The sequence below is a fragment of the Lactuca sativa genome, chromosome 7 (assembly GCF_002870075.4).
Source record: "Lactuca sativa cultivar Salinas chromosome 7, Lsat_Salinas_v11, whole genome shotgun sequence".
In the NCBI taxonomy this organism is placed as follows: domain Eukaryota; kingdom Viridiplantae; phylum Streptophyta; class Magnoliopsida; order Asterales; family Asteraceae; genus Lactuca; species Lactuca sativa.
The window spans coordinates 145993977-146011935 of record NC_056629.2 but is presented as its reverse complement, the minus strand read 5'-3'; the positions used below and the strand labels follow the sequence as shown (position 1 = coordinate 146011935).

At 30.1% G+C, this 17959-nt stretch overlaps 2 protein-coding genes across 3 annotated transcripts in view; both read right to left on the bottom strand.

Annotated features, from left to right (window-relative positions):
* Positions 1–4108, bottom strand: part of LOC111893989 (metacaspase-1) — a 28358-nt gene extending 24250 nt beyond the window's left edge. For both annotated transcript variants that reach the window (XM_042896843.2, XM_023890059.3), the window contains exons 1-3: positions 3675–4108; positions 3243–3573; positions 2964–3075 (exon numbers count right to left, since the gene is read on the bottom strand). In XM_042896843.2, the coding sequence (XP_042752777.1) occupies positions 2964–3075; positions 3243–3573; positions 3675–4077 (846 nt within the window). In that variant the 5' untranslated portion in view covers positions 4078–4108. The remainder of the gene's footprint in view (positions 1–2963; positions 3076–3242; positions 3574–3674) is intronic.
* Positions 4109–11432: 7324 nt separating this feature from the next.
* On the bottom strand, positions 11433–17651 carry LOC111893976 (probable protein phosphatase 2C 9). The gene is made up of 6 exons (XM_023890049.3): positions 17354–17651; positions 17071–17190; positions 14802–15041; positions 13880–14156; positions 12594–12748; positions 11433–11894 (listed from the first exon to the last, which is right to left on the bottom strand). Exons 2-6 carry the CDS (start codon positions 17101–17103, stop codon positions 11757–11759), a joined length of 843 nt encoding a protein of 280 aa, XP_023745817.1. The 5' UTR covers positions 17104–17190; positions 17354–17651; the 3' UTR covers positions 11433–11756.
* Between the last annotated feature and the right edge of the window lie 308 nt (positions 17652–17959).

Here is a 17959-nt window from a genome sequence, read left to right as displayed (position 1 = left end):
CCGTTGCAAGGATAAATCTTCTACTGGAAGGATTATCTGAGCCTTCTGTCAAGTATGAGTGTTCTGCAGTAGTATATGGTTAGTGATTTTGTTCCCAATGGAAGCATCAAGTTAATCAATGGTTGGAAGCGTTTTGTTTGGTTTGGAATTCAATGAGGATTGGGCATGGTAGTGGTTTAGTGTGGGCGGTTTATCGAGGAGTCAGACCAATTTGAGATTTCATGTTTCGGGAAAGGTATAAGTGGTTTTCTGCATGGGATTAAGGATTCATTCTTCATCGGTTTTGGAGAGTTCTACTAGGGTTGGGTTCGGTTGCCTTTTGGAAGGTTGTGGTATGCGTAGGGGTTGTAATTGTGTTGTTCAAGCTCTATGGTGTATTGGAATTATAAGTAATGATTTCGAGGAAAAAATATAACTTAATTGGGGGAGAGTTGTAATGCCCTATCCCGAATCATTAACCATTTGGGTGTGGGTGATGTAATGTAGATGATTCAGGCATTCGAATTTGGTTTTGGAACCAAGGGGTAATTTGGTAAAATAGCAGCGGGCTTTTATGGAAATTGGGATTTGTTCGGGAAATTTAATGGAAAGTATGGGTTGATAAAAGTGTAGAGCTTCTCGTTACCTTTTCATGAATATAAGGATCGTTGAAATCGGATTTATAACGAAGAAGTTGTGGCCTTCAGAGTATTTTAGGGTTTAAAAGGAAACCCAAGTATGTGGGACATACATAAGGATTATGCAGGGCGTACTAGTGCGAAAGGCAGTATGTTGGGCGTACATTGGTGTACGCTCAGTGTACCCAGAAGGAAGGATGGCGAACCTCAACCTCGTACGATGGGCGTACGAGGAGTACGATAGGCGTACGAGGGGTGCTTAAACCCTAATTTTTGAGTAAGTGTACCCTATTTAAGCATCTTAAGTCTTTAGGGGTGGCTTCTTTACTAGCCCCCAAATTTTCTAAAACCCTAAATCAACCCCTTATCCTCTTGGTGGTGTTCTTGATGTATTAAGAAGACTTTGGTGCCCATTTTTGCCTTTGTGAAGGAAGTATAGAAGTTTGAAGTTGCCTTGCTTGGTGAAAAGGTTTTGGATCCAGAATCATCATCTTGTGGTAAAGCTTTCTGAGGTATCAAGTTTGCATCTTGGCTTGTATATGTTTAGATCTCTTCATAGTTAGTTTGTTATGCTTTTCGTCCCTTTTTAGGTTAATGGAAGAGTTAAGTTGTTTAGAGGCTTGTTCTTTTACATCTGAGTTTGTTTTGGTCTCCTTGTGCATAAAGGTGCAAGCTTTATGAGATTTTTGGTGCCATGCATGCATTAAGTCCCTTTTAAGCTTAAGATCTTCATTTAGCCATGCATGAACGTTAAGTTAGCAACTTTACATGATAATCTAGCTCAAGGAAGCCAGATCAATGTTTTGGAGCTTTGTCTAAAGGGATTAAGTGTTGAATCATGTTTTGGGCTGAAGAGGGTGAGTACGTTGGGCGTACAAGCAGGTACGCTTACCCTACAAGCCTCTAAGCGAGTACGTTACGCGTAGGTGCTGAGTACGCCTCGCGTACTCGGTCTGTTGGGCCTCACATGTTTGCGCTTCGGGTTTGGGCTATCTTTTGGGCTTGGTTGTTTGGGGCATTACTAGGCCATCTGAGAACAAGTGTTTTGGATTAGAGAAAAGTTAATGAGCTTTAGGGTAAGACTCATGTAAGGGTTTGGGCCCAATTTGGAAAATTGGGCCATAAGTGGGCTTTGGATGATTATTTTGTTTGTGGGCCTTTTTTATTGTGAGTTTGGGTCATAGTCTTTGACCAAGATAGGTGAGGGGTAAAATGGTCTTTTTACACTATCTATGGATTGTTGGTTTTGGATTGGAACCCAAATGATAATTGGGTGTTATTTGATAGTGATAGCTCGGGGACTTGTCGGACCAACAACCAAAGATTATCAGTGTGATTCAGCAGTGTGAGGTGAGTCTCCACACTGTACTATGGGTCGAAGGCACCAATGTCCGCCCATTTGGTTTATGTATTATAGGAAAACCAGGGGGTGGTCCTTGGCATTTGTATGAAAGACCAGGAGGTGGCTCCTGGAAGATCTGTATGCAAGACCAGAGTTTGGACTCTGGCAGTTAAGTAGATAAGTAGTTATAGATTATATGTTAGTTGTCTTTGTGAAACTTGCATGAAAGACCAGGAGGTGACTCCTGACACTTTTCTGTAAGACCCAGGGTTTTGGTCCCCAGCTTGGCAAGGAAAGACCATGATATGGCTCGTGGCATAATGGAAAGACTATGATTGGCACATAGCACCTCCTATTTCATGTTTGATATGTATGACTCGTATGTTATGTATGGTATGTGTTATTCGGGGAATTCACTAAGTTTTGTGCTTATAGTTGTTGTTTATGGTTTCAGGTACTTCCGCTTCGAAAGGGAAGAGCACAGCTTCATTACAATTTTGGGATTGTAATCTGATAATTATTTTTATTAGAAAATATATTTAAGGATTTATTTAAATGATAAATAGGTGTTTTAATTGGTTTAAAAATGAAAGTTTTACCCTCGTGTTTTGGTGTGTTATAGTCTTGACATTCAAAAAAAAAAAAAAAAAAAAAAAAAAAAAAAAAAAAACATCTACAATGCAAAATTTAATAAAATAGTTGAATGAGTGACAATCAATTGATTAAACTCCGCTAAATGGGAAGCCAAGTTGAAATATAAAAGATTTGGATTTTAATACCTATTTAACTTTTTAATAATAACAATTTTAAAATTTATAAAATTATGTTCTGATTGAACTTTATAGATTCCAATACAATCAAGAAATTAATATTAAAGTGGTACGGGAATATAGAATGTTGATGTAAGAATCCATAATAGATTTTAATTTGTGGATGCCTTAATGTTGTAAAGTGGGAAATAACACTTACTATTTTGGCCCAAGAATAAAGAAGATGATAATTACCGATGTATCCGCTGAGTTCTGGTTATCTGCACATGCACTAATACACAGTGCTTTGCCTCCTTGAGTCCCTTTATTTATAAGTTGGTGCTCTTCCCACATATATAGTCCATCCCTGCTCCAAGAAAGAACATCATGCATGAAGTTACTTTTTTTGAAATTCCATCTAAAGCAATGAAAACTTCTTTCCAAAACGTTAATTAGTCTACTCTTTAATGAATTGCATGACTATATTTAAATATCTCAATTCAATTCATTAAATAAAAGGTAATTGACACTGACTGGTTGATCTGGCAAAGAAAGGGCAAATCTAGCACAGTTCCACTGAAGCAAGTGTCAATAACACTATGAAGTGTTACTCCATGAGGCAGTGGTGCTACAATGGTGGCATTGATTTCGTCATCAAGTATCACTCCAGCCACTCTATAGTCAAGAGGACACAACGCTTCATCATACCCATCAATCTCATCTCCATCTTCATCAGGAACTTTGCATGCATGCCCTGAATAGTAGAATATCAACGAGTCCCCAGATTTACAACCTTCGACTAGCCAGCGTAATGCCTCTTGTATGTTACGTTTTTTTGGAATCCTAGAGCGATCGGATTCCTCTTCTGTAGAAAAAGTTACATTATCACAAATTCAGATATGTTTCCCATGATCAACGAAGTTAAAGTTTAACTCGATGCATTCATTTAAAGTGGATGAAAAGCACCTGTAAGGACGAGGATTGAATCATTCAGAAAACCCAGTTTGTTCACAAGTAGTTGTTGCATGCTCCTTACATTATGAACACTGGCTTCAAGTTTCTTGCTATGGCCTTTGTAGGTCACACCACATAAAACAGCCTTCTTCCTTTTTTGCACCAGAGGTGTTTGTGTTTGTTGTTTGATACTGATTTGAGAAAAACGTGGTAACCTCGACAATGTCTGAGAGGGGTTTCGTTGAAGATCGTCGACTACATTGGTAATTTGTTCAATTCGTTTGAGAACAGGGACCTTGAGCTTTCTGTAAAAAAGGCTGACAGTTCCACACACCGGACATGGTGCATATTGCGAATTAGACAACTTAACCAGGGTCCTTCTGCATATTTTGCAGCGTTTTTCTGTAGTTGACATGTTTGCGTTGTAGGAATGAAGTATGGATGCTTGCAAGTCTTATTGGTTTGTTTCTTCGGTTTTTATAGTCCAAGTAGCCATGTATCTCACCATATCCTAAATATATTCGATAACATCTCTTTTTGAATTATAGTTAATGGACTGACTAGCTTTATTCTTCTTGAAAGTAAATAACAGAACCAGGTTCACATTTATTTTTAAATAATATATCAGGTTTGAGAATATAATATTCTGAGAGATAATAGAGTTTAATAAAAGTTTCACATTTGAAACTCCTTTACAAGATGGCATGGATACGGTTTTGTTTTGACAAACCGACAATGGTTGCGTTCAATTGTTAAATTGGCTAATGTGAAAGGACGAGATGATGTGGTAAGGATTGAATGGAGTGATAAAATGGAGGATGTAAAGCAGATGACGTAACTCAGTCACAGTCATCACCCATGTAATCCGAGCATACGAGGTCGTACACTTATAATTGGAATAGGTAGACAATAATTGAAAAGACATGTAAAAGAATACATGTATATTATATGATTTTGGCAATACAATAAGAGATATATATATATATATATATATATATATATATATATATATATATATATATATATATATTACAATTATTGTGTGGACGTGTGGACAGTGTTATTCTATGATAATTACTAAGAAAATAAGTTGTTTAGTAATGCGAATACGTTCAACCTTACATAAATATCATCATTTTCATGCATTCTCACTAATTTTTATTCATTTTTGTTCTCACACATCGTTTTTTACTCACTTTTATTCTGACAGAATACGACTCAATAAACATTCTGACAGAAAGAGAATAATAGTAAAAAGTCTATAATAACCTTATAGATGATCTAATTAGTGAAAATGTGTGTTAATGACAATAGTTATGTAAGATTGAACGTATTTATATTATCAAAATCATATAAGGTTATTATAGACTTTTTACTATTATTCTCATTCTGTCAGAATGTTTATTAAATTGTATTCTGTCAGAATGAAAGTGAGTGAAAAACGATGTTTGAGAACAAAAATGAATAAGAATTAGTGAGAATGCATGAAAATGATGATATTTATGTAAGGTTGAACGTATTCGCATTACTAAACAACTTATTCTCTTAATAATTCTCATATAATAGCATTGTCCACACGTCCGTACATTAATTATCCATCCACATTATGACATAGCTATATATATATATATATATATATATATATATATATATATATATATATATATATATATATATATATATATATATATATAGGGTGATGTTCAATAGAGAACCATAATTAACCAAGGAACCAATCTTTTTTTCAACTTTTAAAACTTATTTTTTATCAAAAAAAAAACTAAAAATACAGAAATTCATAACTTTTTATCCTTTTTTCAATAATATAAAATTTGATTTTTTTTTACATCAAATTCACTATGTAAATCTTCGAAAATTCACAACGTGAATCCAGATTCACACGGCGAATCTGAAAAATATTTTTCTCATTCACAATGTTAATATATGAATTTAGATATTTTTTTCGATAACGAATAAGCTTTAGAAATTGAAAAAAAAAAAAACATTTGGTTCCTTGAAGAACCCATAATTATGGTTCTCTATTGAACTTTTCCTTTTATATATATATATATATATATATATATATATATATATATATATATATATATATATATATATATATATATATATGGTTAGGTTATTATTTTCTAACTATCTATTATGTGCATGTAGTATTGATTATAGACCAATCATTTTGGTTATTTTAAGAAAGTAATTAATGCATATTACATGTTAAAAATCATTTTGGTTATTTTAAAAAAATAATTAATGCATATTACATGTTAAAGATATAATGAGTATTAATTAAATTTTCAGCATTTAATATACATTAATTACTTTTTTAAAATAACTAAATGATTGGTCCATAATTAATCATACATTCACACAATAGATATTAGAAACATTTGAACCTAACTTTCTCTCTCTCTTTCTCTCTGTATATATATATATATATATATATATATATATATATATATATAGAGAGAGAGAGAGAGAGAGAATACATGTATATTATATGATGTTGGCAATACAATAATAGGCTAATTGTATATTACTTAATTAAGGTAGTACTTACTATATATATATATATATATATATATATATATATATATATATATATATATATATAGAGGGGGGGATGATCATTTGAAAACCTATAGTTTCCTAAGAACCCAAGAATTAATTTTAGACCGTTCAATACAAAAAAATGAAGGATCAAGATGCAAGGTGGCGTTTTTTGTAATTAAGTTAAAAACTAGTTAGGTGGGGGCATCTTAATTATATCATATAGAAGGCAATTTATGGATATAGAAATTGACTCCGATACACACATACTCATCTATCCCCCCCCCCCCCCCCCGCCACCCACCCCCTTTCTCTCACACACACAACACACACAGAAACGGCTTCATCTGCTTTAGATCTACATCTTCCTCAATCATCATCTCCTTCCTCGGTCAATCACCTCTCCTTCGAGTTCATATTTTTATCACCTGGTGAATTCTGAAATCCTCCAACGATAACGTCTTCAATATCTCTCTCTATCTCTTTCTCTCTCTATCTCTCTCTCTCTATCTCTCATCATCATCATCATCAAGTGACATTTGCTCTAACTTGCATTCTCGTTTTCACTTTATCGATTATTGTTTTCATCATATATTACAGCAGTCTAGTTCCAAATGTTTTTGCGTCCTCTCTTACAATATTTTCACTATTTATGATGCTTTGGTGCAGATTCCCCTTACCTTAAACCAATGTTTTTTTGCTCATATCAGCTGGTTCTTTATCCCACTTCTTCTTAGATCAATTGTTTGAGGTAATATTTCTCTTTAGGTTTACATAATAGAGGCAAAAATGGTAAGAGATATTAACTGATCAAAGATCAAATATGGTAGGAAAATGGGCATTCAACCATGTACACTTGGATATTGATTACTGGTTGGTGGAAAGGTCATGCTCCTGTTAATCCAAATGTTGTTGTTGTAATTGGATTTCTCTGCACCTGCTTAATAATTGGCCTCATTTGAATCAACAGGTGCTTCCATTTTACCTTATGATCTGAAATCTTAAACCACATATATGTTTTTGGCATATATCTTGATTTGGGGTTCAATCTCAATGGCTCCATTTGTGCCTCAATGGTAAGATACTTAATGAACATTATTGAATTAGATCATATCTTTTATGTGCATTAAACAAATTAATTGCATTATAATTTTTGAATCTTTTGTTTAGGTATGCTGCACTTGGTAAAATTCCCACACACTATTTGCTCTACAAAGATGTGAATAGGAATCCACTATAATTATGTGTGGAAGACAATGTAGATGGAGTTTAATTACTTTAGAATTTGATGGTTTATTGGAGTTGAAAGCTTTAGGTATCAAAATGAAGTTGTACACAGATTCGGTTGTATCAATCAACTATTATGTAAGTGGATTTGTATCTTGTTTCATCTGTTAAATGGATCATGAGTCGATGTGACTCCAAAGTTCCCCATATTCATGTTATTACGATATAATTAAAAGAATCATATTCTATTTTTTTACAACAATGAAAGTTTTTGAGGATAATGAAGTGATATATTTGAATTTTGCTAATCATTCTCACATATCTATGCTGGTTATTTTGTATTTCTAGGGCCAAAATTCTGAATGGGTGAATGTGTACATTAGCAATTTGAACCCATCAAATGATGATTAGATTGGAGTTTTCTCCCCTGCCAATTTCGGGTTCTTATCGTTTGTACTTTCTACTTTTGTCAATTTGTTTATTATATTTATAGCATCCTACTTCCATTTGTTAATTAATTAATAAAAAATGCATTGCTATAATTACATATATTTCTTAAAGTATAATAATAATTTTGAGAACATATTTTTTGTCCCACCTTTTTAGGTGCGATAAAAAGCTGCAATTTTTATCCATCTTGGGATAAAAAAATAGACATGATAGTCTATTGTTTTCAGCATTCAACTTGCTTCCCTGAAAACTCAAGAGTCAGCCCTCCGTATTTATGCACTGCACCTATTAAGGTTTGTTCTTTTATTTATGACATGAGTCCTAGATAGTTTTTTATGTGCATTTTAAAAATGAGTAATCATTTGCTAAAAGATAGGGATAGCTAGGAAATTTTACATATATCTCAATAATTAGTTATCTAGCAACAATTCATTACATTATTATCCAAATTTAATTATTTTGTTATATATAATATCCGTTGTATTAATTTGGATGTGATTCATATATTTACATGTAAATCACATGTGATTCACATGTAGATCATATGTGATTCACATGTAAATCCTATGTGATTCACATATTAATCACATGTAAATCAGCTATGAATGATATGTGATTCAAATGTAAATCACAAGTGAATTACATATGAATTACGTATATATGCACACATTCATATGTTAATCACATGTAATTCACATTTGATTCACATATAATTCACATGTAAATCACATCTGATTTACATGTAAATCATATGTGATTCACATGTAAATCACATGTGAATCACATGCGATTCACATGTGAATCACATTCACATATGATGTTATATGTAAATGTGATTCATATGGGAATCGTATGTGATTCATATGTGAATTGCATGTGATTCATATGTTAATCACATTAAAATCACATATGTATTTTTGTGAGTGTTTTTGCATCAATTATTTTTTTTTTTAATTTTCTTGTAGATTAGGAAGAAATTGTGGTGAATATTGAAGAGGTGAAAATGATAAATTGAAGAAATTAAGGAAATATTGACACGAAGACATGAGAAAACGATTTGAAATTTGTAGCATTTTTTATTTTTTATATTTTATTTTGTATCGAATAAAATACTTGTACTATTATGTTTATAGATTAATTAATAAAAATGAGATTTTTTGTGATTTACTTTTGAATATTATAGTACAAATATATATATATATATATATATATATATATATATATATATATATATATATATATATATATATATATATATATATGCATTTGAAAAAATATGCATATATACACCTAAAAATTTACTTTTTAAAAAAAATGCAGTTTTTTTTAAATGTTGTTTTTTTTTAAGTAATGTAACTTTCTTTAAAAAACTTGCAGTTTTTTTGAAAAAATTGCAGTTTTTCATTTTAAAAATGCAGTCTTTTTGAAAAAAAAAAATTAATTACAGTTTTTTGAACAAATTGTTGTTTTTTAATATATATATATTTCAATTTTTTTTTTCAAAAATTCATGTTTTCTATAAAAAAAAATTAAAAACTCTGCATTTTCTTTAAAAAAAAATGAAAAATGCTATATTTAAAAAAATCTGAAAATTGGATTTATGATGTAAATTTTTAGACATTTATATTAATATATTAAATAACACAAAAAAATTAAACATTAAATGAGATCGGTAAGATGACGATCATGTCTTTAATGAATTACTTTTGATCCAACGCTCCTCTTTTAGTTCTCGGGTTCTCGGAAAACTATGAGTTCTCAACCGATCTCACTCATATATATATATATATATATATATATATATATATATATATATATATATATATATATATATATATATATATAGGTAGGTAGGTTCAAATGTTTCTCATATCTATTGTTTGCAAAAATACACTAATAGGAATTTAGTATTAATTAAATGTATATTAAATGCTATCTTTACTTATAACTCATTTTTATGGAAACTAATTAAATTCGTCATTAATATCAACAATAATATTCTTTGAGAATAAATTTATATCTAGAAGAATGAGAGTGTATTCTAATAGAATACACTCTCGTTCTTCATATTCCATACAACTTTATTTTATTTTAAGTGAGTGAGTCCTGAAACAAAATATGAATTCATATATAAAAACCTAGATGCGAATTCATTCTGAAAGAATGTTATTGCTGACATTAATGACAGATTTAATTAGTTTCTATTAAAAGAGAATTATAATTATGGATATCATTTAATATACATATAATTATGGAAATCATTTAATATCTATATTTATTTAATTAAATAATTATTTAATTTACTAAATTCCTATTGGTGCATTCTAGCACACAATATATGTAAGAAACAAAATAACCTAACCCTATATATATATATATATATATATATATATATATATATATATATATATATATATATATATATATATATATATATATATATATATATATATATATAGACCATGCTGCACCGATGTGCAATACATTGACACTCTCCAAGAGATTGAAGCTCGATGAGGATAGACATGGATGTGTCAAGCCACGAGGATGCTAGATGTCGGTTTTGATACCGTGTAAGATTGAGAAAAAATTTAGAATATTCTGTGTTGCATTCCCATTAATCTCAAAGGTATTTATAAATTACCATGTTGACTACTATGTTGATATAATTTGAAAACTACATCAAATATAAATACAGAAACTAAGATAATATCAAATATTAGTATAATATATATATATATATATATATATATATATATATATATATATATATATATATATATATATATATATATATATATATATATATATATATATATATAACAAATACAAAGATGTATTTTTGGTGTACAAAGTGTGTTTTTTTGTCTTAGATCAGGCCGACAAAACCAAAACGTATTCAGCTAGTTGAAGATAGGCGGGGTTCACTATTTTGTTAATTCACTCTCTTCTCATTTCTAGTACGTATACCATATGTTTCCTTACTTGTATGTTGGGAGTGGGTTACAAGATATGAATTATTTATATTGTGGGTTAAAAAAAATATAGAAATGAAAGAGGAGAGAAATTTTGATTGGTGATGGGGAAGTGGATTAGGAGGGTTGATGAGCCTCCACCCTAAACTTTTTTGTTTTGTGATTTGATTTCTTTTAAAATGCAAGCCATATAACCAAAATCTTCAAATTTTACAAAAGTAAATTGTTTGTGAAAAGCTAAAATTACCTTGAATTAAAGTTGTAAATACAACTTTAAAGCCATCGTTACATTCATCAATTTCAATTGTCATTTGCTCCAAAACCAAGTCTCTTCCATTTACAATTTAAAGTTGTAAACACATTTCAAATCGAAGATTATGAGTAAAACAAAAGTTCAAATCATCTTGATAAATACAAGGCATTTTGAAATCAGTTAAACAAAAACAAAAAAGAAGATATATTTCAAAAACCCTTTATCTTGAGATCTCAAAACAACAACAAAGACGACATTTTTAACGATTTTGGTTTCATACCCATGAAGAAGAAAATCAAATCACACAAAAAACAGATTGTATATAATATATATATATATATATATATATATATTCTAAGCATTCAAGAAATTAAACAATAACAAACCTCACAATCCTGAGTACAAGAACTTCAACTTCTTAAGAAGAAAAAAAAAACAGGGATGAGTCATATATTTTATAATATTTTATAATATATATAACTTAGCTACCTTTTTTATGCCCAAATTTCGGAACTTTTTTTTACTCTATTTGAGTTGCAACTCACAAACTTAAAGTCTTAAAACCCCCCAAATGTACACCTTATACTGCACATAGTACCACCCCATAAAGCCATACCTCTTTCTTCAGCTAAAACGAACCACAATGCATGAAATATCATCTTTGCTTTCTCTTTTCAATGCTTCTGCCACTAGTTCCTTTGATGCCTTCTGTGGATCCTTGATCTTAATTGCTATGTCAACTGCTTCTTGATTTGTCATAACCTGAAAAAGTAAGCATAAATTAGAGCATCTTTGACTTTATAATCATTTGTTTGACTTTCACAACATTCAAACTTTGTTCTTGATGTGAAAGAAAAACATATTTCTTGAGAAATATCAAACATAGTTTCATTGAATAAAGGGTTAATCTCAAAAAGACCTTATATTTTGTGTTTTTTTTTCCAAATTAAACCTCAAAAAGACCTTGTATTTTTTTTCGAGAAAAACTAAAAAGGGTGAGGGTTTATTTGGAAGCATTTAGAAGGTTGAGCGTTTTTTTCTGAAAAAAAAAATATACAAAGTTGAGGGCTTTTTTCGGAAAAAATGAAAAAAGACAAGTTGTTTTTTAGGAAAAATAAATAAATTCGGTTTAATCCAGAAAAAAAAACACAAAATATAAGTTTTTTTTAATAGATTAAGCCATATCTTTATTATAGCAAACAACTTTCATTTTTTCCTATTACAACATTAAAAAATCTACCCTATATATATATAATACAACTTTCATTTTTTCATTGATTTTCCCAAAATGTCCTAATGAAAAAGATAAAAGTAGAATTCTAAATTCTAAATCTAATAAAAAAAGATTGAAAACTACAATGTTAATGAACGTATGTTGCTATTTCTTGCATTTAACCGAATGAGTGAATTCGCCATTTTCATGATAAAAAATAAAAAAATATATATAAAAAAAATAATTACCTTCCATAATCCATCACTAGCAAGGATGAGAATTTCTGTAGTTGAATCAATATCAGCATTTGTTACATCAGGATCAGAACGTAAATGATTCTTGAGATTTTTATCACCAAAAGCACGTGAAACTGCTAGTTGTCCATTCACTCTTGCTACATCTCCTGTTTATATCAAATATTATCATATTATATTTCAATATATATATATATATATATATATATATATATATATATATATATATATATATATATATATATATATATATATGTATTCAACAAAAAAGTTAACTTTTTGTTATATCTCAAAAAACCAATATCTTATTTTACATTATTTGTAACAAATTTGTCACCAAACATGTAAAGGATCATGTTTAGATAGAACTCACCAAGAACATTCAGATGCTATGCTTTTATTAAAGAGTAATTACACGAATGGTCCCTATGGTTTGGAGTAATTTACGCGCTTGGTCCCTAACTTATTTTTTTTAACTCGGAAGGTCTCTACTATTTGTTTTTGTTACGCGTTTGGTCTGTGTCTTACCTAAAAAGACTATTATTTAAATAGAAAAAAAATGATGGGGTAGGTAAGGTGAGGTGAGGAGGTGGGGTTGGGGGTGTGTTTATTTAAATAAATTAAAAAATCAAGGGCAAAATAGTCTTTTTATGTAAGATAGGGACCAAGCGCGTAACAAAAACAAATAGTAGGGATCTTCCGAGTTAAAAAAAAAATTAGGGACCAAACGTGCAAATTACCCTAAACCATAGGGACCATTCGTGTAATTTACTCTTTATTAAATGACACTCATTTGGTTAGGGAAAAGTTGTGCTTATTGTTTGAAGTTTATCAAAAAGGATGTAAAATTAAAGAAATGAAACATATAAATATGGTAACAAAAGACTATGCAAATAAGGTAAATCTCTGATAAAGTCCCAATATTTTGGTTTTATCCCAACAACATTTATTTTTTGAACATAAAAAAGTCCGAGTTATCTAATTTTATACGACAATCCGTCATTTTCTATTTTAAAAATAAATAAATAAATAAATAAATAGAAGCAGTTTCATTAATTTGGGCAAAATATAAAAAAATCCGGACTTTTCTATTAAAAATAAAATAAAAGTTATGATTAAACCGTAAACTTGCCCAAAATATCATAACAACTTCATTGAAGACCGAAATTACATGTTTCATTATGTATTAAGAATGATATTAAAACATTATTCTTTTAAAAATCATAAAAATTGATTAGCACAATGATGTTAATGTTACTATAATAGGAAAGATTGATGACCTGGCATGTTGGAGACAAAACCTCCACGGTTTTCAATGCTGCCCCTTTCGGTATTGGGTTCATGATCAACACTCATTTGAATGGCCTGCCCTTTTTTAGAAAGAACTGCCCGAGAATCTCCAACATTTGCTACCCATAATTTTCTACCATCAATTAAAAGTGCAGTGACAGCAGTCGATCCACCTCTTCCCAAATCAGGACTATGAGAAAGAATCAATTCGTCTGTTCTTTCATACGCTTTCAAAATTGCCCTACTAGGATCTGTCCAAAATTCACCCTATAAAAAAAATAGACAAAAAAAAAAGATTGAATCATGGTAAACTTCTTCAAAAGTTATATATTTAATTCCCCTAAAAAGATTTAGTTGGAATTGGCTCCATTTGTTTAGAAAAGTAAACAGGACAGAGCATGACATGACATCACAGGACAATTTGTACTGTGTTTGACTTGCATCAGACTGAAAAGATTTAGTTGGAATTGGCTCCATTTGTTTAGAAAAGTAAACAAGACAGAGCATGACATGACATCACAGGACAATTTGTACTGTGTTTGACATGCATCAGACTGAAAGTACACTCATGTCAATGGAACAAAGATTTTTAATTTTTTTGTCTCATTCAAAAAGGTGGGACAAAGACTTGCTATAAAATTTCATGTGTGTTGAAAAGACATTAATGTCCTCCTAGTTCGACATTGATCATAACCCAAGAAAAAAAGCATGTCATGTCCCATAGTTTAAGCAAAATGTTTTGACCATTTCTCAAATATCTAAAATGCCCTTTTGTAAAGACAAATAAAGGGATCTCATGGATCCAAAATCAAAACCATCAAAGTTCATTTATAACAATGATAATGGTCAAAAAGGTAATTTTAACTCGGAATGTTTCAAATTTGGAATAATGAGTAGTAATAAAAGTTAAACCTCCTTTAGGATGTTGGAGAATAAATGCTTTTGAAGATATGCGGGAACACTATCTCCCAAATGGCCATCATATATAGCAAATAGTCCAATTTCATGTCCTTGATGAGGAATAAATTTTGCCACATGGTAATCTTCCATTGGATGATTAGCTTTCCCTTTAGCTAAGTTGAATCCATATTTGATGGATCCTTGGTGGCCCCGCCCCTTACCCGTGCCTTGTGATGATTGGCCGCCTGCAAACTAAAAAAGACAAAAGATTTTGTTTACATTTTGATAGTTATGAAATAAAATTAGACGTATCAATCTAAATAAAGTCCTAAATAGGTCAAATTAATCCACCTTGATACCAAATTATAACTCTTTAGGTAGTATAATAATTATATGGAAAATGGAAATCGTAAAATGGAAAATAGAAATAACATTGTGTACATATTGGAGGTTTTTCATTTTGAATGTTGGAACTTGTTATTGCTATAGTGTGTGTATAGAGATATTCCATGAGAATATAACATTCTTTGTAGTTAACAAACCAATATGCCAATTATGAGCTATTGATTAACAATTTTATACAAGTTAAACGGTTGTTTATGCAATGGTGATTCACTTTTTTTTTAATTTATGTAATAAAGTGGTGGTTAAGACGAAAAATGCAATCACTTTTTGTTATAAGACCAAATTATGCAACCTTGTAACCAAAATCAATTACCTTAAATGTTTATTTATGTAATAATGTTTCACTATTTTGCAAATTAATGTAACAAGGTAACATTTTTCCACTATTTTAGAATAACGTAAGTGTGGTTTAATGAAACACGTTACAAGTAAAAACTACTTTTTTGAATAAAGTGGAAAAAGGTGAAACGTCGTTGCGTAAACAAGCATTAAGCCCTATTTTATATTTATTTGGATCAAAAAAGAATCTTTGTTGCCTTTATTAAGGTTGTTCAAAACATTTGATTAGTAAACAAATAATTCTCTTTTAAGACATATCTAGTAAAAAAACTCAAACTTAAATAGGATGAAGGGAGTACAAATTCATAAATTTACTTTTCTTGGTAAATTTTCTAGATAAAGGTTATATATTTGACAATCCATTATTTCTTAGACTTTGATGTTTAAGAAAAATATTTGAAACAAAATGGAAGGAAAAAGTAAATGATGATAAATTTTTAATAAGTTAGGACTTAAGGAGAAAGGCCTCAATTCATGACTATTTATGATAAGTCATTCTTTCTGTATTAAGTAAGAAAGAAACACTTATATATAGCTTACCAAAATAAGTCGTGTCCCTATTAAGCCAAAAAGAAACAACACCTTATACATTTAGACTAATAGTCATAGTTAGGCTTTATAAACAAAATTATTTTCATTTTGTAAAGATCACACACTATACGTATATTTGCGACAAAAGTTTGACCATATTATAAATTTAAAAAAAAAAATTTAAAATCCAAATGCACCAAAATAGCGGCTCAACCAACGTGATCTTGTTATCAAAAACGACAATTGATATGATCTCACTATAAAGGATTTCACAATGGTGGCTCAATAATTGGAACAAAAATTATAAAATTGATGACGAAATTTATACACGAAAAAAATTGGATAATGAACGATTTGTCACCCAAAAAACATGTTTGCAGGATTTGATAAATCCCAAATTGGGATACAAATAGCATTAAACTTTTGAACTTCCATAAGGGTCAAACTTGGCAACCTTTTTTAGGGTTTTATTCTTACCAACCTCCATCTTATAAAAGTTTGACTTTGATAGATACTTCATAGTTCATAAATTAGTCATATGTATAAAATAATCTTCAAATATAGGAAATTAGGGGAATCTTGTAGGCAAAAATGGATATCAATTCTTTATGATGATAATAATAGGCAAATATGTAGTTTTAGCTTTATAAAGATCGCTAAAAAAAGTTGAATTTTTTTTGTGGGATTTCTAAAAATGAAATTAAACAAAAGTTATATACAAATACTCACTCCGCGACTCTCACACTTCTTGATCCTAAAATGGTTGACAGAAACCCTAATTGAAAATTATAATTTGATAAACAGTTAAAAAAATCCTAAACGAAATAGAAAGGAAACACAATTTTTGATGATCAATTGCAGAAGTACTATAGCATACGACAGCAATTTCCACACCCAATTTAGTTAATTTGCTTATTATGACACGAATTTAACATATAAAATTCATAATTTTACTTAAAAACATGAAATTGGAAGCAAATTATAAAAAAGGATTTACGATTTTCACCTTTGAAACGGAATTGCAGCATAAATTACCCATGGAGTAATTCAGCCACCTTCAACACCTGAATCAACAACTTGACATCAACCACTTTTTCTAACAAAAAAACCCCTTCAATTTCGGTATCTGTAAGTAATCAAAACATCAACAAAATTAGAAAAAAAAAATTCAAAAAAAAATAAATAAATAAACAAAAATTTCTGACGATCAACATAAAAACAACCCCAAATCAAAATCTTCACCAATTCTTGAAAAATCAGCGAATGAGTAATTCTGAATTTGAACTTACCGATCGCAAATCTTCCAAAATCACAAGAAAGATAAGCGCAATACAAAATGAAATTGGGGATGATTAAATAGGATGTATGAACACACAGATACTAAAATTAGATGTGTGTATCGAGTGTGAAGAAGGGTTTTAGGTTTTCTTGTGGACTTTGTAACCGTCCCTTGAAAAAAGGGAAAAAAGAAAGAGGGTTGAGCGTTGAGGTACTTTGATTTTTGCTCTTTGGATTCTTGAGAATTGCTGCAAAAAGGCAAGGGCTTTTTTTAAGGCCTAGGCTTCAGCATTCTCCTTCCCTTTTGACTTTCTTGTATTTATGATGACATTAATAATTTCTTTATGTGGTTGTATAATGTTTTAATAAACAGACCAAGTCAACAGCTGTCATTCATCATTCTCATTTCTATTTCTAGGGATTTATAATGATCATTTTGGTTTTGTAAATCTAATAAAAGCAATAAGCTTTGTAGTAGTAAGTACTTCGTGATTTTGGTCACTTCTTGTTGATAAGAGACTTTCTAGAAACAACTTTGGTTGATTTAAAGGAATCTTTGTTTTTTATAACCAAAATATCGAGACATGAGAAGACATATATTTTAGTTTAAACCACTA